Below are 24,794 nucleotides of genomic sequence, written 5' to 3' on the forward strand. Positions count from 1 at the left end.
TTGGCAGGAATAAGTGTGCGGAGTTGGTTAAGAATAGCCTTTTGTAGTAATGGGTATGGTGCCTTCCTTCTTTAGTGCAAACCCTCGCCGGTCCGTCGTTGCACGCGCCACCGGCTTTGTTTGTCCAGAATAGTTCTATACATACATGTTTTTTTTTTTCTTCAGTTCCGGCCAACATCCGTTCTTTTTTGTACTAAACTTTTAGTATTTTCTTAGGGACTGAACGTCATTCCTGTTGTTGTTGGTCTGTGTTTCATTTTTTTCCATTAGCTATCTAGCTTTGTGTTAATTTTCTATCTATTACCTATTCCTCAACACGCGAGAATGCTTTAAGTAATGTAAATTCCATGTTATACCTTCTGCAGAAGGCGCTCGCTCGAAAGTAATCATATTAAGACAAACATCACACAAACCGGGCGGGCGCTTTTCTCCGCGAATATATTAGATTTAAAGATGAACGATCGGTGAGGAGAAATGTGCTGGAAAGTGGAATACCTGCAGATCTTTACAGCCGAGCAGCAGGTGTGAAGGCTGTATTTTACGCATGCTTTCCAACAACTCACTGCTCGTGTTAGGACGCCAATGAAAATACTCTAGCGTTGAACATATACAATTGAACGTAATGCACTGCATTCGCTGTTCCAGTGTGCCCAGAGTTTGAGTTACGATAGTTGATGGTACTCCAACATGCACTGTACGTTTATACTGTTATTTTATGCTCTACCGCAGCATATGCAAAAACATGTAAACTTATGTACGTTCGATGTACTCGGTGTCCCTATGCTTAGGAGAGAGCTCCCTTAGTTATCCCGTTTCGGTACAACACACCGGTATTATTATTATTTCCCATTCTTCTGCACTAGGGAAGTAGGTTTAATGATAGGTAGAGCAGGACATAAGGGAGGGCAAAAGAATCTGAACTAAAACCGGGACTGTTTCCTATCGTATCGAACTATGAAATGAAATTAATCCAATTGCCCCCAATCTCCACTCCCCACTGGAAGAGTTTGCAACATTTGTAGGTTAGGCAACAACGCAGTACACAACAATAAACACACACACACAAAGCCGCAAAACTGCAAACGATTTACATTTAAAAAAACTACCGATACACTTGAAATCCACTTTTGCATACAAAAACACTTATTCGAATAGGAACAAAAAGGACGCAACATTTATCCAGGTATCATTATTATATGGCATTGTGCGAAGGAAAAATAAAAATTAGGCAATTATCAAACAATGAGTAGTGACGCGGACACAATTCGAGTCTTACATATCCGTACAGAACTACAGGATTGTATTACTATGTGATATTTCTGGGGGGAATCTTTTGTAATGCAGGCTAGTCCCTATGACTAGAACCTGTTGCGATTGTAGAACCACGGTAGATGAGTGGAACTATCTAACAACAGTTTCTCAAACACTACTTCACATCCTGATAAATCGCTAACCAGTTTGTGAAATACATTTCTTCAATAGTCCAATCTTCAAACAGTACACATTCCCATATTTTCACAGTAGTGAGTATTATTTCCATGTAAAATTGCAATACAAAAAAAAAGAAAAGCGAAACATATAACTTTACAATCACACCATCGGTGGTGCACAGTGTAAGAACTCTTTCTACTGGCAGCACTGATATTTTGACCTATCTACTTAGTATAATAACTTGTCTTTCTAAGTAACACGCGCCTGTGTTCAGGCAGTAGGCAGTGTTCCGTTGCCAAGTTGCTCAGATGCGAATTTGCTAACATTCAGCAGACTTGTACGGCGGCCGCTGGCAGTCGGTTTGTTTGAGGTATAGAAGCTGGTTCCGGCAAGTGACGCTATTGAGGGTGCTTTGCTGGCAAAGCTGGCAGTGGTGGACCCAAAGGAGGTACCTATCCCTCCAGGTGTATGGCTGAACTGGTGATGGTAAGATGGTGTTTGTGATTGCTGTGGTGGAAAAATGTGTCGCGCGGTTAGTGTGGACCCGGTTGCAATGGACCCACCAGCACCACCACCGCCGACGGTAGATGGGCGGGTAAGTTTCGGAAAAAAGAGTCCGGTTCCTTCGGTCGTAAATGTAGGTGACACTGTTCCTGTTTTTCTATCTAACGGGTTAGTCGTTTGCTGTAGGGCACTGTTAAAGAGATTTTGCTCACTGAACAGCGATCGCCGTTGTGAGGTATTAGTTCCATTAGCGAACGATCTATCGCGAGCCATACTGTTCCATTCGAACACGGACGCAGACGATGGAACTGGCGACGGTTGTTCGCTCCGCGGAGTTGGCACGATGTGTTGCGATCCATCCAACCGTGTTTCACCGTTGGAACATGCGTCCACTTCCGTTGGTGTGTTACGGCGTGTTGTACCGGTTTGCGATTCAAAACCCGAGCTTTGTGATGAAGTGCGCGACATGTGCGTTAGTTGCCCACCAAAGCTACCGCTCGTCCACAGTGTGTCTTTTGCAAAGCCTTTAGACGGTTCGGGAGCTCGGAAGACACGTGCGCGGTGATGTAGTGAGGTGGGTCCCATCGTAAGCTCTTCATACTCCGTTTCGGGGTTGAACTTTTTCGCAAACGGATTTGTGGCGCCTGCAAGCGATGTGCGAGAACCGAGCATTCCGGCGGCGTTCAACGAAACTTGTGCACTGATCGAAAGCCGATCGATATCGTCTTCGATTAGTGGATCGTCTTCCTCCCGGAATGGACGATCTTCCTCCTGATTGATGGTGTTCATTGAATAGCGAAACTGATTAAAATTCCGCTGGCGACCGGAGAGCGTCGTTGTAGGTCCAGATCGACGAGTGTTTTGTCTGTGGGATAGGGTTTGAAAGTTATCCACCGAAAACGAAGGTGTTTTCAGCAGCGAATGGGCAGACGCGCTAGGTGTGATGATTTTTCCATCAAATGCAGCCCTTTTATCAACGGTTCCGCAGGTTTGATCTTCACCAGCCGCCACATTGAATAGTGAACCACTAATTTTGCTGAACCCTAGCGGCGGAGAATCATCTACCGTCAGAAATGGATTCGTTGGAGAAATTGAAAAAACGGAAGGACTGCCCGATTTGGTTGTATCGAGCGATTTCGCACTAATATCACCACTCACATGCCTCATAGTGGAACGGCCTGACACAGGCGGACTTTTATTGCAAAACGCATTATGATCTGCTCTAATTGATTTTTGCTCTGAAACTTCGTTACCAGTGTCGGCATCGGAATAATCGCTTTCCTTGCACTGTTGGGAATAGATTTTGTGGAAGCTTGAGTTAAGATTACTGGCCGGCACATCACTGCGGATTAATCGTTGTCCGATGCTGCTGAGCGATATCGCAAGAGCAACGGTGGTAAGCAGGAAGCCTGCTATCGATGAATCCTTCACCTGGGCGTACTTGAGCAAACAATCCACGAGGCAAAGTGCCACGACAAGCAACTGCTTCACGATCGTTCGTTGACTGCCGAGAGAAGCTAGCAAAGCCGCCAGTGCTACTATCGCTACGTTCAACAGCAATGAAGAACTCCTTTCGCTTGGCACTTGGGCCGAAATGGTGTCGTAGTAGCGTGCAGATGTCATTAACACCGAATTCGGCACATATTGGTGAAATATTTCGTACCCTATCGATTCAATGCGATTCGTCGTTTGTTGTACGTTCGGTTCCGACAGCAGCTTATTGAACTGTTGGAGAAACAATTCGCGCATTGCAAGAGTGTATGAGAACACCATAGTAATGCCGGAAAGCAGCGGCGGTGGACAAAGCAACAACAGCTCGGACACGGTCCATTCGGAGTCGGCAAAGTTCTGCTGTAGCTTCACTAGCAGCAACCCCGTGATGGCCCATACGCACACCTTTGCCCAACGCTGCCGCTTCAGGTGAGCTAGTTGCTTGCCTGAAGCTCGTATGTGCATATCCAAAACATCCACACTTTTGCTTCCAATCTGGGCCAGCTTCGAGCCAAGTATGTTGCGTTTCACATCGTTCAGTGTGCGCTTAAGGACGCGTTCACATCTTCCACACAGCTTGTACGCTTGTTCCAGTTGTTTGCTAAAATACAGAAACATAACTTTAATAACCCACAAAAACGCCACGGGAAGCCACGGAAAGGAGTGCGATATGGTGATTACCGGTATTCGTCCACCTCCACATCGTAATTATCTTCATCTTCGGGCACGAACGATGCTAGCTGATGTATTTTTAACTCCTGGTTGCGATTGCATCCAAAACACAGACCGTTGTTGCTCAGGAATCGCCCATTACCGATCGACGAACGAATCGTGGAACTGTCCCACTTATCGTCGTCCGTGACGTTTGAAGGATGATGATAGTAATAGTTGTTCAGCCGCTGCTGGTACTGTTCCGGTATCTCCCGATTGTAGTCTCCGTCCGCGGTAAACCCATTGTACTGCTTACAAGCCGGGCAGACGAATGAATTCGACTGATCGTATGGAACGCTTGTATCATGATTACAAAACCAACAGTTCACCTTCGCCGGGAAACGTCTCCTACGGGGAAATTACACCAAATGTAAACAATAGCTTGTTTTGACGGCAAAGCTAGCTTATGCCTCCCTTACCGAATGTTCAAGTACAGATTAACGCACGTAACTGCAGAAACGAAGCATATTATAACCAATGGCACTATGATCGTGCCCACCAGCACCAGCAAATTCGCGCCCATTTTCTTTCCCTGTGGTCCTTTTATCCTCTCTTTCTTTTTCGCGCAAACACAGCTTCAACCACGCGACATTTGCAGCACGGAGCAAAACGAGTGGCTCGCTATTTTTGTTACTGTTCCTTTACCTTACTCCATCTTGGTTTGTTGGTTAATGAAACACTCTTTTTACGATGGGTTTAGTTAAGTGTAACAGTGATAAAAAGGGTTTTTATAACACGTTTTTTACTTTTTAATTCGACCCGGAATGCAAGCCCCAGCCAAACGTCACACGAAAATTTGATTATGACGTTTCGAATGTCAGTTGAATAAAGGCAAGGTGTATATATCGACGTGTGTATCGAAGTCGACATGCGATATCATCCACAAAGTCGACATAGCGCAATTATTTAAATTGGACGCTAAACACGATGACAAAAATAATGTTTCGAGGGACAAAAGGATTTCACAGGACTCAAACGCACATTACTAATTTGGGTGACACTCTTGAATCATCTATTTCCTTCCCAATTTCATCTCATTTATGGTTTGCAATTGAAAAATTGGAGAAAATCTTAACCATTTACACTACAATTCCTTTGCATTCTGTTTATGTTATACTATTCGGTCCTATCGATAATATAAGATCAACCAGCAATAACAGCAACACCAACGTATTTCGGAACGTGCGAGGCTCAAATAAATGCGATGCACAAATCAACGTAAGAGTTCCGCTTCGTTATTTGTGGTCGATTGGAAATTACCGTGTTTCAGTCCTTATTTGGATGCGAATGAATTACAACAGTCATTTGGCGTATGCGTTGACGCACGACTCAGAAATTAACAGTGCCGGATTAACGTCAATCGAGTGTAGAAAAGCATGTCTGGTTTTGTAGGAAAGGAAATTCAGAAAAGACGAATAGTAGGAAGAATTCATATCACGCTATCTTTCGTCAGGTTAGGTTGCGACGACAGGAGAGTTCCTTGGATGTTTGCTACAACCTTATCCACTGATGCGCGAATACCTTAAAGGTCTAGAAAGCAAGAACTACGATGAGCGCTGACTAACACCGTACACCCACGATACTTATTTATTTCTATATTCGTTTGCAACCTGCTCAAACGCTCTCATGCATGTGGGTGAGTATTGACGCGGAATCTTGAAACAGTTGGCGCAGCATCCCACAAAGTACGATCCCTTTCTGATGTCTGGTAAAATCCGACTTAATCTGGTTATACCAACGGTGTAACGTAAGTGATCGACCTGTCTGCTTCGCTGACTCTACTCACCGCGAAACGTGATTCCAACGATCAGCGACGATATTTAGATCGCCACCACCAAACAATATTGCCTGCTGCCGGACGATCGTGCGTGAGTTCGCCGATGTATTTTTAAATCCCTGGTCCACCACGGACGTCGATGCGGGAGTGTCCGAAGCGTGGGAAGACGTGTGGTATTTCGTTGTAAACAAAGCTATTTTGCCTAGCCGGGATTTGTGCCTGGTTCCAATGTCAAGTTAACCGTGCTACAAACACATACCAGAGATGAGAACAAACTGTTCTAGCAGCGGGGGTTTGGTTTGCACATGATCGTTGCTATGTTTGCAGTAAAACATACGGTGCGGCTCGTGCGTGCTTGCACGATAGCTTCTCGTGTGACCGATGTTATATCACATCACATGAGACACATTGCCTTTATATCCTAGTTCGTTTCTTCTTTTTTTTCTTAACACGACCCCAGCGATGACAGGGCTCCGTTATTTACACATTGTTCCGGTCTCAGGGAAAACGGGTGAGATTAATGGGCAGAAAAAGGTGCAAAAACTCTGACATTGGAATAACGATCACGGAACAAGTGCATCAATCCAGATGCATTGCCTTTACATTGACCTAAATGCGATAGACAAGAAGAAAAAAGAGTAGTTTTATATACTACTGTTGTTAGTAAAGGAATGCTGCAAGGTAAACAGTGGACAATGATCTCCAGAGAACGATCTACTTAACTTTTATGGATGTCCATGTATAGCCTTGCGTTTTCGTGTTAGTGTGTTTTGTTTGTCCGAGGGCTTGCAGTGGACTGCCTGACTCCCTGACCCTTACGCCGCTATCGCGCATTGTCCCTTTGGAACGATCGTTAAAGCGGTCGACTAAAACAAGAATTGGTTTTACGATGTAAATTATTCTACAGCTCGTAACAAAACATCCGACCGTGCGAAGATCACCGTGCGGCAGACACATTCCTGCTGCAGCGACGTCAATCCGTAGCACGGCCAGTTTCCTTCTCCCTCGGACAGTTCCTTTACCGTATCCATTGTGCCCGCAAAGTCAACAAACCCATCGAAAGATCGTCTCACGTCCATCGTCCTCCGTGTCCGAGCTTGCTTCAAAGCTGAGGATCCTGTGTCGCCACGGTGTCCGTACCATCGGGCAAGCTGGTGATTATTTTTACATACGGCACGTCCTGGCCCTTGCCACACACACACACACACACACCCGCGGAAATGTCACACGAGAGATGTGGCAAAATAAAGGCAGCAAAGCACACAACCTCCCCCCCATCGGCCACCAGAACCGAACCGTCCCACCTGCTTCATCACGACACACATCACAACACACGACACAGTAATTGATGGCTGACATTAGTGGCCAGCGAAAAACGGTTTAGGTGGATATTTTTAGACATGTTTAACAACAGCCAGTACCAGTACCGGTAGCACGGGTTACGAGAGGAACAGAGGTACGGTGACCAAAAACAATGGTATTGGCCGATTGGAGAGCTTATGGTCCCGTCGGGTACAAGCTGGGTGATAACGTAACCGTGGTCACACCTCGCGGCAAAACGAGAGGTTTAAGTTAAGTCACCAGTTAGTACACCCCATGAAACTGTGCTGGTTTTTAATCGTATTCTTCGGCTAGATGGTTGGGCGTGCGTAATTGTTCCGCATTTGCGCAAAAAAAAAGCTCTCGTTGCCAATCGTTGGATTAATCGAGCAGCACTATGACGATTGATTGATTGGCGTCAGCCGGAGATGTCTACTCGTGTGGGGGGAGGGGAGTAGTAGTGAACGAAGCAAACTGACCTCCTCTTAAGGTGGGTGCATCTAAAAGTGGGTGTCTAATAACGATCTGCGAAAGAATATATCCTACATCGGTTTATCCTAACTTACAGCGAGTACTTAAACTATTTTATTTTCACTTAGTGTCCGATAGATGTTATGCTTTTATGAGGTTTCAATATGACTCTAAAAAAGATATTTGAGTTCCAAGTGTTACCAATTAAATAGAGGAAGATTTAACGAACTTAAACAAGAAAAAGGATTGGGCCTCTTGACCGCGTGTGATACAATGGCTGCCAAACTATCGCAACACAACAAGAACATCCTAAGTTATCTGAAAATAGATGAAAACAGGATGTGATACAAATTACTGATGTTTTTCGACCAAGTTTGTTGGGTTTGCGACGTCCGGAAAATCACACCGCTGCTAAGCTTTAATATTCTCGAAATAAATGAACTGTTCGTACTACACAATCCAGTCCGCTACCAACAGAGCGTGGACGATCAAACGATCGTATGCAGTACGTACGTGATCATGCATTAGATTAGCTCGGAGCGCGACCACGGTGCCGCGTTGATTGCAGAACACACCCAACCATGCGCTTGAATATCATCGACAAACAAACAAAAAAAAAAACTGAGACAACCTTCCTCCGTCGTCCCGCAACCCACCACTCCAAACCCAGTGCACTATCCGCCATTGTCCGTCACAGTCTCGGATCGAGCCGGCGCCAGTCGATCGAAGCCGCGCATCGATACACTCACTGTGGTGACCATCCACCGCTTGTATGCGCGCGCGAGTGTGCATGTAAAATTCTCACGAGTCAAGGACGACAACCCGGCAGATACGAGGGGCCCACACGGACCCCCCAACCTCCCCCCTCCATATCAAACCGTTACCGATCAAGCGGAAAGACAAACTGTGGCCGCCGCCCACGTGACCGAATGGCCCACGCACCGCACCGCACCGAATGGGTGCAATTAAAATGTCTCCTCAACGTGTCACGGATCGGTGTAAATATTTATGAAATGGCGGAAGTTTATGCGAGCACGAGATGAAACCTTTCGCGCGCCGGTACCTTTCCTTTCAAGGCAACAACCAAGCGTGGTAGTGTGGGGAGAGAGAGGTGGTGGGAATTCCTCATTCCATAGCGAAGGTTTTTCTTTTCCTTCCACCAACTTTATTCGTTGTCTTTCCAGCGATATTTATTGGGTTCTTCCTGATTGCTGACATGGCGCATTTATTCCGACGTTTTACCGGTCAGCGTAAGGAACGGATGGACACTTCCGGGCACCTTTCCATTGGAAGGGAGCTAATATGACCGGTGTGCTTCCAAAGTATCGGGAATCCTGCCACCAATCTCCAGTCTTGGACAAGCGTGACGCAACAGGGCAAACGGTTTTGCATCAGCTGCCTAAACTCCTCGAATACCTGCACAAAAGTGAAGTGACCATCATCACGATTGCGCAACAAGACGGTGTCCATTGCGCGTCATCTTGTGGCCTCTGTTTGCACCGCACCATGTTGACACTGCACTTTATTTGCCCTAATCGTGTTTGCCGCGCAGTAGAGGCGTTCGAATGGTTCCACGAACGATTGCACAATATTTCCAGCAGTAGAATCATTTTCCAAACAATCGTGCTGGTCGGCATCGGGGGTGATCTTAAGGATCACTCAGAAACCATTATCTCCACATGGCGGATCCACTTATAGTGCGGTATACTAAAACTTAATCCCAACGGGGAGGCATCCTGGTCGAAACCGGTTCCAAGTGGATTTTTTCGAGTATCTGCTTTGTCCAACGACACGGCATCCTGTCAATTCCGTAATGTTTGTAGTATCTGCTAAACCGGTTCGCCTGCCGCACACCCACGGAAGGGGTCAAGGCATTATCGGCTACAGGGGAATTCCATTCCTTTTGTGCAGAATTCTCGTTCGGTTCCGTATCGGAGAAGAACGCTATCAAAGCGTCCCTCCCCCGGTGGAGTTCGCGTAACTGGCTAGAACCGGTTTTTTTCTTTTTCGCAACGCCGGTCAGTAGTGCATTTGTATGCCGACCAGTCATCGATCTGTGATGACTCTTGCGCTGCTCTTAGTGCGCTATATGCAAGTCACAGCAAAGGAGTAGTGGAGGGGGTTAAAGCAGGAAGCAAAAATACTCTGACGCAAGTGCAGTGGCACTTACTACTGGCCGAATAACACGAATTCAACGACCGTTTTGTTGCGTAAGATAAGCGGAGCTAAAGTCAGCCGCTTTTTGTGAGCCTTTGTAAGGCTTTTGGCGAACCTTACAAATGTCGCACTACTAGTAACCGCGCTGCTCAACACAATGGCAGCGCTGTTCGTTTATAATGGACAGGTTAAAGTATGTATCGGCGAACGGGAACACAAATCTTCTGCGGCGTAAACTTAACGCCAAGGGTTTTAACTCTTACCGTAATAGTGGAAATTTTCCATAACCACCGTCGCTCCCGTTTTGGCGACATCGAGGGCAAACCCCGTGTGTATGTGTGTGCCACAGAACGATCGCCTTATCGGGTGCGGTGTTCCACCATTTTACAACGGTGCAATATTCCGGTGCCGGTGAGTGCTTAGCAAACACTCTTTGCCCATCGAACCGGTTCAGTAAAAAAAAAAGAACAACACCAAGCGAAACTGTTTCAGCCCGTCACTTGATCTCTCGCCAGGGAAAGGAAGGGGGGTTTGACTGTGATAAAGGGGAGAAGCGGGGGTGTAGAAAAAGCGAAATGCAACCTCAGCTTGTAGCACGCCGGGTGCGGTGAATTCCCTGTTGGCCCTTCGATATTGGACGCTCGTGCAAAACCGGGTTGCCGATCCGTCCATCCCGTGCTCACTCACGGTAGACACGTTTATGACGCCCGTGTGTGACGGCGGTTACCTACGGCCCCAGGTAGTTGTGCCGGACTGTGGGGACCGATCTCTAACAACGGTAGAAGAGCAAGAGGTGACTTTCTGGCGCTCCCTGGGTGGGGTGGGTCGCCGTTACGGGCGGAGGTGGAAATATTTCATAACATTACACGATCCGTGTAATCGGAGGCTTTACTGGTTGCACGTTTGCACGGGTCGCGGGTTTATTTGCTCCACACCACCATCAACCATCCTTCCGTTTTCCACCGAGCTGGAAGCGAATTAATTGCATCGGCATCGAGCGTTGGATGCGAAAAGGTGCACGGGTACGGGTGCGCGACCCGTACCGGATTTTTCTGGATTTCAATCGGCCAGACTCGCATGACGCCGTTTTGTGGCCTAACGACTCGATGTGTCCGTACCGCAAGTATACATGGAAAATTACCAGCGATACAATCGAGCTACGAAGAGCTTGGTACGGATTTGTATCAAACGTCGAGTGGACGCTCGAAATCAGTGCTTTGTGCTGTGTCCATCGTTGCGAATAGAATGACAATAACTCATTCAACAAATATAGATTGTAGACACAATGAATCACAAGGCGATGCGACTGGCACAGGGTTTGAAGTTTACCCCAGGCCGTAAAGCAAGATGCACGACTAACCAAACAACGGTATCACAAGTCTTAAAGTGCCAAACAAAGAACATCTCCGAGTTGTCATCTTGGATGACATACTCGCAAAACAATACACAATCATGATGCAATCTTCAGTCATTATGATGATAGGCGTTGATAAGAAATGTGCGCTCAAGTGTCAATGTCGAATGGATGACGTCGTCTCGGGAGTTCCGGGAATGGCAGGAGTTGTATGGAAATGCACGGGACTTTCAGGAGTTCCCGTGTGATGCGATAGGGCATCAGTAATAGGAATGGACACGGAGGTGGACCATCTTCTATACGTCTATCCAGATCTTGGCATACGCTGATGACATAGACATCGTTGGTTTAAGGCTCTCCTACGTAGCGGATGCTTACTAAAGGATTGAGCAGGCGGCAGCAAACCTTGGGTCGGAGATTAACGAGACAAAAACCAAGTTGATGGCAAAATTGATGATTGATGTTCTCACATACACCTCTGAGACATGGACTTTGTCCAAAACTAACGATATTCTCTTATCCGTGTCGAGAGGAAGATGTTCAGAAGGATCTTTGGCCCCGTATGTTAGGAAAGACAATGGTGGAGCCGCTACAATGACGAGCTCCTATGAGCTGTATGGCGAACTTACTGTCGTACAGTGGATTAGACTCGCCAGGCTCCGGTTGGCTAGTCACGTCATGAGAATGACACCGGACGACCCAGCCCGTAAAGTCCTTTTAAATCATCCACATGGACTGAGGAGGCGTGGTAGGCCCAAATTGAGATGGAGTGATGACGTTGATGCATCCGCCAGAAAGGCCGGGATAATGGATTGGCAGACGAAGGCGCTCGACCGCGAGCAGTTTAGAGGCCTCCTGCAGCAGGGGAAGACCGCGAAGTGGTTGTAGTGCCAGATAAGTAAGTAAGTAATCTTAGATTTTGTACTATAAATTAACTCAGCCGTCAAATGTCCAAAAACCGCCAATTTCCGAATAAGAGGAACCGCGTATCTTGGGGACTGCCTGTACGATAAATTATTATTATTATTTACTTCATATTGTTTGCCAAAACGGCTTAACAAATTTGCACTTATGTAACTAACCCAAACCTAATGCTTAAGTCTAACTTAGGCCGAGAAAAGACAACTTTGACAAAGAAGGGAATCAATTGGAAATGGACAATAGGCGTGAACGCTAGGAGGATAAATAAAAGATTATCGAGAAACAGGGGACTGTTTAATATTACACAAGTATTGTTGTCTCACTGAGGTCGTATTTCAAAAATTGCTAATCTTGCACCAATTTCTTCGTACCCCTCGGTGAGCACACGATAAGGCACTGCAATAAGCTTCGAATAAATCCTTTGAACTGCGGCTTATGATTTATTTGACTTGTATGCTTCGGCTGTACTGATAAGGGCCACACTTCAGCACGGCTTGATTTATACTACCATCCGTCCAACGACATTTCCGACATTTCGTGAATCAACAAATCGTTTCTCCAGTGCTTTTATTAATGGACCAAACGTCGTCATTGATTTGCACACCCGCCGGCCTACTACGCAATACATTGCAAACGCAGTGAACTGCTCGCCTTCCACCCGATCTACCCATCTGCTGGATGTGTTCCGTAGCAGCCCGGATCGACCATTTCAAGCTCAATGGCAAACGCGCCGTAACGGTTGACTACTTTCGCCGAAACCAGTTTCAATCAGCAGATTGTGTGGCGACACAGCAATTGACGCCGATCGATCGTTGCTTCATCGATTGATCTATACGCATCTGCGCGCGGGTTTAATTGAAGCGAAACGATCCTCCATCCTGCCCGCCTTTCGCGTAGTGATTGCAAAAAAAAGAAACAACCGAAACGGGTCCCCGCGCCAACCCCCGGACACACAATGCGTGCAACCGTGGGGTAGATGTCACGGAACGCAAATGGCCACAAATTAAAGTGAACCATGCCCTTTCCCCCTGCTCGCATGACGTAGTGCCATCCCGAACGTTGGGGTGCTTGGATTATGTGGACGATTGGACGGAAACGGCTACAACGCCATCGCGGCCGTGTTTGCTTCCAGCAATAATGGCAACATAAACGATATCAATTGTGATCAATTGAGCTGACCCGACGTATGGCATGGAAATGATACGCAAAACATCTCGAGACGTGCCCTCGTCCGCGCGTCATTCGGAAATCTTTCCACCCATGCGGGTCTTTGGGCCGGCGATCTTCAACCGTCTAGAACGTTCGGGCCCAGTGCATCAATCCGGTTGATTCATCGATTCCACGGTTCGGTGGGATGCTGCAGTTATATTGCCGTAAATAAACAAACCCACGGTACATCACGTGCGCGAGTACAGTGAGGCTCAATACGAGGTCGTAATGACCGTATGCTCATGCTGGTGGAATGTAAACAACTTCCAGTGCGTGATATGGACGGAGCTGCACGGCAAAGATAAGCCGTACGGAATGTTCCATTCATGGGGATGAAGATCTTAAAAATAAAACTGTAAACAATTACCGTTGATGGTGAAGGTCGAAGCTGCTGGATGCGCTGGAAGTGCGACATTCCTACCGTGTATGTCTCGGGGTTCCCTATCTTGGTGTCGATCTTATCGGAGCAGCAGGGGGGGCGAATATCGGAAGTTTTACTGGCCTTGTTGGCGGGTTTTGTTGACAATGGCCAGTAAACGCACCGGGTGGACACGAGCCACACTTCCGATGGAACTTGTAAATTGAAAGTGTTATCTCAGATCAAAGCTCGATCGATGGTTGATCGGTATTCCTTTACCCTTTTTTTCGTTCAAAGTGTTTGCTCACTTGTTTACTTGTTTAATTTACATTTAACGACCTGCCAGAGGTGTCAAACATTCTCCGGTTGTCAGATTTTTCCCAAATTTCCCTGAATGCCCTTGAACATGTCTTCATACTTCACTTAGCATTGATATTGATTCATCTCCGAAGACAATCAAATGGACGGCCAAAGTTAAGTTGTGATAGCGTAATCGTTATATTGATGTATAGAGCAGCAGATAAATTAATGTAATTTCCAAAGTTCGTTAATATCCGAGGCAGAGCCTGGGTCTGACCTTGGCTGTGTGCTTGTGCCTATCGTCACTCTGCACGACGAGTACTGGTCAGAATATGAATACAAGGGTACACAGAACCTTTCAGGAAAACTTAAGATACTACATCGGTAACAGAGTCATATTAACATTTCTGTCATATACGTGTAGGGCTTTTTCCGGGAGAAGGAAAATTCAAATGACTCTTTGAAAAATACAATCTTTAGTTAGGTTAAAAAGCTAGAAACGCTCAGAAAAATCGTTTATACCGCCTTATAGAGAAAGATTTAAGGAATTGTTAGGCCCTTAAAAAAGGGAAGGACTCTAAAAGATCCTTTATAATGATGAGATCTTTGTGATGGGTAAGCTCATCGTATTTTCCAACGATGACGAAGAAATGTTTGAGCCCTGGAGGAATTGAGGAGGGCCTTTGGATGATGAGATCTTTGAGATGACTAAGCTCGTATCGTATTTTCCAACGATCTAGACTGAGCAGACTTCTATGAGATGGTCATATTTTTGAAATGATATCGAATATCTCAGATCGTTCAGTAGATATTGAAAAAAAAAAATAATCGTTTGACAACGCTGGATTTGGCACGAAATTCGTTGAACTGCTGTGCGATACTGGTTTTATCATCCAGATATGTTCACCGTTATTGTAAACACCAGCCATTCAACAGACGTGTTTACTCTATGCTATAACCAATTTAAAATATGTACAAATCAGGTTGGGTCGTTATCAGTCTTGCTTGTGTAGGGATTTTTTAAGTTGTTCCCTTTAGCCTTCAAACTCCCCGTGTTACCAAACGAATCAAGTAACCGTTTGTCTGGTACGAGATCTAGTGTCACAGCTAATGTGTATTATCTATCACCACAGCCATATCATTTCGTGGATTCAAATGACAAACGGTGCTGTCCACCAGACAGCCTACCGAGCCAACGCTAGCGTACTGCGTAGAATGTCACGTTCCATCAGATCCAGGGTCATCTTTCCAATTCCGTTTTACCCACTGACACACATCCGCAACTCGAAACGCTGGTATGTTCATGTGCGTGCTAACGTTTTTTTGATTGCTGCACTCCAAACGCACGTAAAACCGAGCATTGCGTTTCGTTGCGCCTCCAGATGATGCACGTTCGAGGTCGGTTGGCACCGTTATGGTGGCGACGTCTTGACCGGTACACCAACCCCCATCTCATCTCATCTTCAATAGGGCAGAAACGGCATACGAACGCCCCGACCGAGAAGGTTGGGTGGTTGGTGTGAGATTTCTTGGGGGTTTCTGGCTGCTAAAAATAGTAACAAAGTGTGTTGCATACGTTGCATGCGTTGCAATGTCATGCAGACACCACCACCCATATGCCCTTCGGCCCGCTGTTAGTGGCGCCATTACCACCGTTGCCTGCTTCACTTCATTATGGGCGTTTGCTCTAGGTGCTGCTGGGTTTGTAATGAGGAAAAAAACAATGCCCACACACTATCCACCTACGCGCCCAAGTGCCACCAGGTGGAACACATTTAATTTATGGGGCCGCACTGTTACTCAATTATAGGGCACGTAGGTGCGCTCATAGGTTCATACATCTTTAAATAGAATTCGAAAAACGATTAGAATTATTCCATTCCAAAGGAGGTTTCTGAAAGATAAAGAAAAGGAAATTACAGTAAACGGCATATAGCTCCGAGCGCAGTAATAAGCAAATCGTCCACGTTGCTAGTGGAATATTTTGCATCCCCAGCGGCATGGAGTATGGAATTTTCCACCGAAGCTTCAAATGCCGTGTTGAGCTTGTGTTTTACTACGACCCTTCACTCTTGCTCTCCCCCACACGGTGTATCTTCTTTTTAGCTGATTTTAAAAATACGTTGTGTGCCGGTACCTGAGTGTGGATTCACCTGAAGTTCGCTTGGAGAAGCTTCCCCAATGATTCACCTGCCTGTTCAATACCGTGTTTCCCTTCGGTGTTTACAGTCGAAGGGCCCCCTGCCTAAACTCTGGTCATTATTTCGAGGAGACCAACCGGTGCACGTGGTGTGAGAATGATCGGTTTCGGTTTTGCTTACGTCCACTCGCAGTGTAACGATAACGGAGAGCGAGATGGCTCGGCTACTGCACAACGCCGGCTAGCGTGCCTTAGTGGATGTATTAGTACATCCATCCATCAAGAATGCGTGCTATAGTGCCAATCATGTTAGGCACAGGCTATAATTAGTACGGCGAAAGAAACAATACACCTGTCTGTTACATTTGCCGGTCAAAAGGCGAGTGACAGTGCGCTGACATCGGATGGATTATTATCATGCAAACTTCTCGCACCTTTTCCCATACAATAACAACTGGTTTTCTACTGTTTTTTTTTTTAACTTTGAAGACAGGTATTCTAATAATAATATAACCTAAAAATATCGACAACAGCATTCTGATGCACATTTGTTTCTAGAACAGCGCAGAATTGTATCTTCCCGTGGCAATGGGACAAAATGGTCACACTTTGTAAACAACCACGCGCACGTGCTGAAAACAGATGCGATGAGATTGGAATGGGTGTGAATGATGTTAATTGTTTCATGTGGTAAAAGCAGGCGGTGTGTCTAAATTCTTACCCCCGCATAGTGATAATTAAATGTTTTCAGTGTCAAAATACATTTTTCTGTAAATCACATCAAAACGAAGATTTGTTAACAACCAAACAGAGATAAACGAAGTACAAACTAACACATATGATAATGAACATTAAAAACGTAGTAAGCTACATATGTTAATAGACAGGAGCAAAAATCTCACTAACACGCCGATATTATAAATATTTGCCCTCACACAGTAGTATCCTTTCAAGCTCGTTACCAAAGCGCTCCAGCCGGAATGCTGCTGACACACTGTGTACGCATAATTTTCCACCTGTTGCACACACTCGCTACTGTGATGATGCTCTAAACCCATTGCTAAGGTGAATCAGCTACCGAGAGAACCGAGAGACAAAGGTCTTCTTCCAAAAAGCCGGTGGAAGTAGGCGAATGTTGGACGGGGTTTGCAAATGTCAGATGGTGCTGGGTATTGTTGTGCTGGAAACGTAACCGGAAAAGGATAGTCCGGCTCCATCTGTGGCAAGTTTTTAATAATCAGCAACTATTTTGCATCTTTAATTTATCCATTGGCTGCAATGCTGTACAGTGAAACGTTGTTTCGTTGTTTATTTCGTTACCGGTTGGTCGTAGCTTCAACCTACATACGCATGGAAACTTTACTTCTTGTCCGTCTTCGGCCATTCAACTTCAACCGCCCCAAGCAAAAACCGGTTAGTGTACGACCGCTGACTACATTCGATTGCGAGCGGCCGTTAAAGAGGGGCTCGTCTGGTTTCAACAGCAAATCCTGTTCTAATATTCCTTTGTTTTTTGCAGCGTTTAGATACACATGCCGCCATCTTGGCGCGAAGGTTTAACAAATTCTTAATATCACTGCAATGGCGGCGATAGTAACGAAGATGGGTTTTTCCTTACAGTGTCCAATGTGTGAGTGTTTGTCTGAGTGTATTGTCAGTAGTAAATGAGGGCATGCATCTGCAAATTGACAAGCCTGTACAGCACACTGTCTATTCTTCTCGGTGTTCCACTACCAAAGTGAGGTCACCCGATTGACGTTGGCTGTGAAGCACAGAATCCGAAATCATTTACACCAACAGAACGTCTGGAACGTGAACAGTATAATATCCACCATATTTGAATGACAATTTCACCAACACAAATCTTTGGCTCCGTGCGAACGCTTGAGAACTCACCAACATTGAATGTCGCGCAAAATGTAAGCGATCTAATTAAAATTCCATTACTTTGTAGTTTAGATTTAATGAGCAAAATATTTACCTCCTCTAGCAAACGATCAACATTTGCAGTTAAAACAGACTGGCGACACCGGGCGGAAGTAGGAATAGTTGTGAGGTTTATCGAGCCATGTCTGTGATGGCGGGAGGACACGAAACGTGTATTCAATGGTCCGTTCGGTGCAGAAAAACATGGTCTAAAAATAAGCATTAAAAAATTCAACCCAAACCCAGACCTGACGATGGTGAAGGGGTTTGTATTTGAATGTAACCGGGCGAATGGTTTTGATGACCACATCCTTTCCATTCCTCGCCGAATTCCGTCCTCTGCTCGTGCGGAGACGAATTACTGAACACGCTTCTGGCCGATCGAATTATTTTCCGCGAGTAATCGGAAAGGGTGCGGGTGTAGGCGGTGCTGCAGCAGTAGCACAGGAATTTGCAACGGTGATTTACGATCTGCACATGTTTGGTCTTTCTAGTTAAGCAGAGAGTGAGAAAAAGGAAAGAATCGTGCACCGTGTCGCGAAATGCAAGTGACCACCGGGCCGAAATCTGCTGCCCGGCACACAACACCATCTTCGAGCGAGCTGTGCCACCACACCCGGGGTTGCCTGGTTGGACGGATATTTGCAACGCCAAACGTACGAAATCGGGATTTTTTCGCACAAACAAACCCCCGACCACAACCGGGGGTGGTCCTCGCATCTCCCGCCCGCCGATGCATCTTGCTCGTATTTTTACCGATGTTACTAAATTTAACCCAATTGACGTACACGGCAAAGAATTTAACGTTTCAACGATTGGAACACAAAAACCTTCCCGAAGATGATGTGAAGAAAGAAGCGAACGTTTCCACTTTTCTTTCAAAAACCGATAATGGAGAAACATTTGCCACCAACCGGCGGATAGATGCTTTGTGTTGGTTTACAAATGGCGGAACTATGGTTCCATTTTTATTGGCTTAATATGTATATATATATATAAGTATATGGCTTATACAATGGTACGCGATTCGGTTGATTATGTTGTTGTTTTTTTTTGATAGTGTGTTTGCCGTTTTTTCGGCATATTATTCGCATATTATACCTTTTTGGTTGCGATAATGTAGATAGGGATAGTAAGGTAGATAAGGTTTACGCCAACACGGGAGCAATATATCAGCTATAGGTTACCGGTATAATTTATCCCACCATCCCGATGGTTCGTGACGGTATGCCAAATTATATTTTATGCCTGTCCGCTGCACACGTGTGACCTAGAATTTGGCAAAAATGGAATGTGTCTATCGTGTGTGTGAGTGGGTTTTTTTTCTAGTTTTTTTTCCATTTTCTATAACTAAAGGCCGGTAAGGTTCGCGTTTTATTTCTGTTTTTGTTTCTGCTCCTGTGCACCTGGTTTGTTCATTCTGGTTGACGCGTTTTTTAAACACTATTTATTTACCGATCACGCTCAATTAAGTGTCCCGGTGTCCGGGTGCCAATGGCATCATGACTGAATAACACCGCGTATGGTGGTCTAAGTATTCAACTTGGTCATCTTCAGAATGCGATGAAATTGAAAGAAGAGGTTCCAAGACCAATGCTACTAAAACGCTGCCTTATCAGTGATTCCTCTAACCTTATACCTACGTGTTGTCTTGGTCGTTCCGATGGGGAACCGCTAAAGCATTTAACAAAAGTGAGAGCTATAACGAGGATATTTGAAGATGGTAAAAGTCAGCAGCAGTCTTATACGATCGAAAATGAGTGGATGTGAAGCGTATGTTACTTATATGTCTAACCCCTTCCAACTTAAGTCAACTGACACGGCTGTGTATGATGTGTGTTTTGCTTGCTTTAATTACCACTGGAGGAAAAAGCCAATTTTGGGGAGATATTAGGAATATCAATGATCTCATCCAACCCATGGGAAAGATACCCAATAGATTCTCACGGAGTAAAAGATCACTTTCAGCATCGAGTCACGTTAATGTAATCGAAGACTCGAAGTATCCAGTATTCTGTACACCCGCGAACTTCCTGTGAAAGAAAGTGCACACAACAGCTTTGGGCGTTGCAACATCGAGTTCAAAGTTGTAGTCCAAATGAGACCTGTACGTACAATCGCTTAGTGAGGAGCTGACCCTGAAGGCCAATAGGAAATGCGCCTTTACTGCCACAACCACCGTTATCAGCGGAGTGACAAATAGGCAGAAAAAGAACCAACGTTCCTAATGCGCAGAATGGTGCGTACCTTAAGTATTCTGTATTTGCAAATTGGCGATTTCGGGCTGTTATACCTATGTTTAGTTGTCATTCGTGATAAGCGTAAAACCGTATTCTTCGTTATGTTTTTTGTGTGTAATCTACATAAATATAGCTTTATGCTTCTTTTGCTTGCAAGTACCAAAAACTGTTATCTCACTACCATCTACGTGATTTTTTAGAATTCTTTATCTTTCACTGCACTTTTTTTTTCTTTTCATCTCTCTCTCTCTCTTTCTGTGAGTTTTTCCTTCCAGTGGGGCATTAATATTCCAAAATTGTTAAACGAACATCTTCCCAATGTCACAAATTACATCATGTTTAACAAGCACTATAAATAATGTGTCTTTTCGATTTTGTAAATTCCAATTCTTCATAACAAAACCAATCGGGCCTGATGTGGCGAATAATTTTTCTACCATTAGTTTTTGTTTAGATTTTTGTAAAATATATATATACGCTTATAGCATGAAGCTGCAAGTTTTTCCTTGCTTTTTCCCGTCTACGTTAAAAAGCATTCACAATTCGATATTAACACATTGTTTCACCGCCCTGTTGAATCACAGTTTTATGTTTTGTGTATGAAAAGCAAAACTTTTTACGTTAGAAAACAATAACTGCATTTTTCTAAAGGGGAGAAACATAAAACAGGGAACTATCTCTGATGTTTGGACACGGAACCGTTGAAAGGAAATGTCGCAAACCACAGACGCTGAAGCAACAATTTTCTAAATGAATGCAATAGCATTTGCTATTTATCTGGCGCTTGTTGTTCTCCTCGTTGTTGTGATTCCACTCAACTTAAAACGATCAGATATCAGGAGCTTAGCAAAAGATGGATGTGCAAAGGTGTTGTGTATCGATGTTTAATGTTGGTGACAACATACTACCCCTCCTCCCCGATACATGCTTTTTCTACTGCTCCTGCTCCGTTTCCTTGCTGTGCGATACATAATGGCCTTCTGCTACACTCAGTGTCGGTTGGTTCCAGTTAAAGGCTTTTCGATGTGTACCGAAGTAACATGTATCACAGATCTGTGGGCATCGTTTTCCTTTCAAGTGAGTGTGAGTACCAAATGGAATCGAAACGAAACTACAACGATTCATGTAACCCAACATTTAATTTCATTTTCCAGGCAAAGGGAACATGGTCAACCAAACTGACCCGGCAATTCTACGAACAGAAACTAAAGCTAAAGGAACAATAAAATAGAGAGAGATAGAGAAAAAAGCGAAACGGGGATTCAGGGAGGACGCATTCAAGCGTATTATACGTTTATAAATATTTCTTCTGGCTTAAAATCTACTAAAATCGGAAAATCATTCCTTTTCCACGTCCACTCAACACTTAAAACATATTAAATCAATAGTTTTGATTCGTGTTCGTATGCCAAGCTCCACACATTGTGTAGAAAGCGAAGGAGACACCCGCAAATGTATATGATATAATGGGCGGGATGATGATAGATGTTTGTATTAGCCTAGCCCATATGTAACAACTATATTGTGGTGTATATGTTCGTGTTTGCCTTGTTTAATGCTGCGCACCCGTTTGTTTTGTTTTGTTTGCAATGCTTCTCTCCTTCTTCGTCTAATGCTACTGCTGCTGCTGCTTTTGTCTATAGTATACTAGAAGTAGCTTAATATTACGTTACTAATAATCCATACTCGTCTTATGTGTCTCTCGTTGCTCTCTCTCTCTCTCTGAATGGGTGAAATCGGTTCAACACACCTCCTCAACCGGATCTGGATTAGGCTGCGGTAGGGCACACGCGTACCAAACGACACCCGGCACAAGTTACCGTGGTGCGCTGTAGGTGCCCCGTCTGGAACGGACCTTTCCCGCCATCACTGTTATCGTCGTTGATGCTCGTGTCGTCGTTCTTGGTAGGGGTGGTTTCCGGTGATGCACATGCAGGACACTGTCTGAACTGGCTTCCCGAACCTCGTCCTGTTCCAGCTGCCGCCTACCAAACCGACTGCCACGCCGATGCGTCCCGTCGCCGGTATCGTCGTCGTGGTCGTCTTCGTCCGGATCCGGCTCGGGATCGTCGTCCTCTTCGGCGTCAGCACATCCGCTCCCCTCTCATGACCGGCCATCGGTCGACTTGCTTTTGCGAAGCGACTTTCGCAGCTTGTCGACCAGCCGGGAGTGGAACTTGTTCAAGCTGCTCTGGCTTCCGGCGGCTGCCGCCGGTACTGTCTGTCCCGTTGCACCCTTCGGCGGACTGCTGCCCGAGCTGGCCTTCGAAGGGCTCGAAGCGATCAGCGAGCTTTGCGACGTGCGGGACGAATTGCGCGAGAACTGTGACCGGGAGGCAAGATGGGACATGTACATCGGGTGGCTACGGTGTGCCGGCGAGCCCGACATGAACCCTTCGTTGCCGGGCGAGGTGGATAGGCTGGGACAGTCCGACCGGGAACTTTCCGACACTTTGCGCGACCGGCAGTTGCTTTGGTTCGAGCATTCCGATATCCGCCGCTGGCGCCCTTTGTAGATATCGAACTCGTTCTTCATCACCGGCATCATGAAAGCCATCTTGGTGTGATTTTGCGAGAAAGTGGACACACGGTCGAAAAGGTGAGTTCAATCCGTTGCTTTTACCAACTTTCCACAAACAAATGCGCTGTTGCAGCAAATTCGTTCTCGTAAAACCACTCAAACACACGCGCGCGCACAACTACACCAAACAACACAAATACGTGGTCTATGTCGGAACGGAAAACTCGTGCCGTGTGCTCGCAGTCACGTACTCAAATAGGGACGTATTTTGTTTCTTTTTTCTTTCCCGTTTCTGCTATGCTTTTCCACGCTTTTCACACACTGATGAAAAAATCAATATTCCGTACTCCGCGTTATTATTTTACGTACGAGCGGGTGTATTTTTCTTGCTGTTGTTATTGTTGTGTCGCACAAGTTCGGTTTCCGTTTTCTGGCGTGTACGCTAGAGTAAGACCACCGAAACTAACGGGAAAACTAATACAGCGAGAGTTGCTTGTGCTGCTTCTTTTCCACCGCGATCTGCGTATTCAAGCAAAACGCATCCGAAACTTTCACTTCCCCGTATGCAGTTTGTTTCCGTTTTATCCACACAAAGCTCACGCACGTTTCAAAAACCGTTTTCGATTGCTGTCGTAAATGTTGTTTACTTGGATTTCTGCTTTTTTTTTTTTTTGAAATTCACTAAACGACGCGTCGTAGGGTTTGCTTTTGAGCAAGGGAATTCTTTTCCTCTGTTGCTTGTGACGACTTCACGAGAAGACTGTGCTGTGCGTTCGCTCTCCGGTTTACGTTTGACGTTCGGCTGCCTTTCGCATCTTAATTTAACCACCCAAGGAACAATTTCTACCCCACAACTACCAGTTTCCCTACCGCTGACTCCACATACTGAACGGTTGGCAAAAGATTGTTGTAGTCCCGCTCATAGGGTTTGAAGCTACCCTGGACATATTCGTTGTACTATGGGCTCGCGTTGGTCATGGATTGGTAAAATAATAAATTTAAAGGAAATGTTTTAATTTTTGTTTCCGTAGTTCGAACAGTTAAAAACAAAGCTTTTAATGAACATTATATAAAATAAAGAATAGGTTTAATTTTTAACACTTAACTTTTGTATTATCAATGATTTCAGGATGAGCATTATATAATTAAGAACATAAAAATGTTTTAAGTATTTATATAAATATGTTGAATGAAAAAAAAACATTGTTAAAGCATGCTTTTATTAACCTTCGATAATTTTATTACGAATATTCCCTAGTATAAATGAGTACTACATATTGAAATAAATTTTATTTTGTCTTTCACCAAACTTCCCCCAAATCACCGTTTTAAACTGCCATCGTAAAGGGAACAAAAATTATAACCTGTTTAATTTTTATTTTGTTACTCTTCATGACTACGCGCAGACCATAGTGTTATGTCAGAATTATGTCAGGGGTAGCTTCAAACCCTGTGGGAAGTTTACAAAAATCTTTTACCCTTTGCGCTAAAATCACCTAGTCAGCTATCATGTTCACGGATTTACGATAAAAGTTATCCAAACATTTTGATTGCAGTTATTTAACATTTTTTCTCGTTTAAAAAAAAAGTTAAATCAGTTGTTGATGCTTTTATTACTTCGTGTTGTTTTCTTGTGATAAAAAATAAACACGACCAGCAAGTGTGCCCAAATAGGCAGAGATTTCTTACCCCTGGAATTTTTATGGCACTCTATCCTATAATGTCGAACTTTATGGCATCAATATTTGAATTCAAATGTCGGTAAGTAACAGAACTGCAACATGTCGAAAATATTAACGAATTTAACGGTTTCATTGTTCAGTAGAATAAGCGCCAATGTGCCGCAACAATATGTTAAACAAAATAACAGGTGGTCTTAGCATGTTTCAGGTGTTCTGTAAACCGCTCAACCGGTCAAGCGTCGTCGTCAGCAAATTTATTATTCAGACCATTCTGGTGGATG

At 44.9% G+C, this 24,794-nt stretch overlaps 2 protein-coding genes across 2 annotated transcripts; both read right to left on the reverse strand.

Annotated features, from left to right (window-relative positions):
* Positions 1-1,701: 1,701 nt before the first annotated feature.
* LOC128708836 (uncharacterized) lies at positions 1,702-4,660 on the reverse strand. The gene is made up of 3 exons (XM_053803817.1): positions 4,557-4,660; positions 4,108-4,485; positions 1,702-4,027 (listed from the first exon to the last, which is right to left on the reverse strand). The coding sequence occupies exons 1-3, from the start codon at positions 4,658-4,660 to the stop codon at positions 1,702-1,704; spliced, it is 2,808 nt and encodes a 935-aa protein (XP_053659792.1).
* Positions 4,661-22,414: 17,754 nt separating this feature from the next.
* LOC128707934 (uncharacterized) lies at positions 22,415-22,867 on the reverse strand. The gene has a single exon (XM_053802892.1). It carries the CDS (start codon positions 22,865-22,867, stop codon positions 22,415-22,417), a length of 453 nt encoding a protein of 150 aa, XP_053658867.1.
* Between the last annotated feature and the right edge of the window lie 1,927 nt (positions 22,868-24,794).

Source organism: Anopheles marshallii, chromosome 2, assembly GCF_943734725.1.
Source record: "Anopheles marshallii chromosome 2, idAnoMarsDA_429_01, whole genome shotgun sequence".
Classification (NCBI taxonomy): domain Eukaryota; kingdom Metazoa; phylum Arthropoda; class Insecta; order Diptera; family Culicidae; genus Anopheles; species Anopheles marshallii.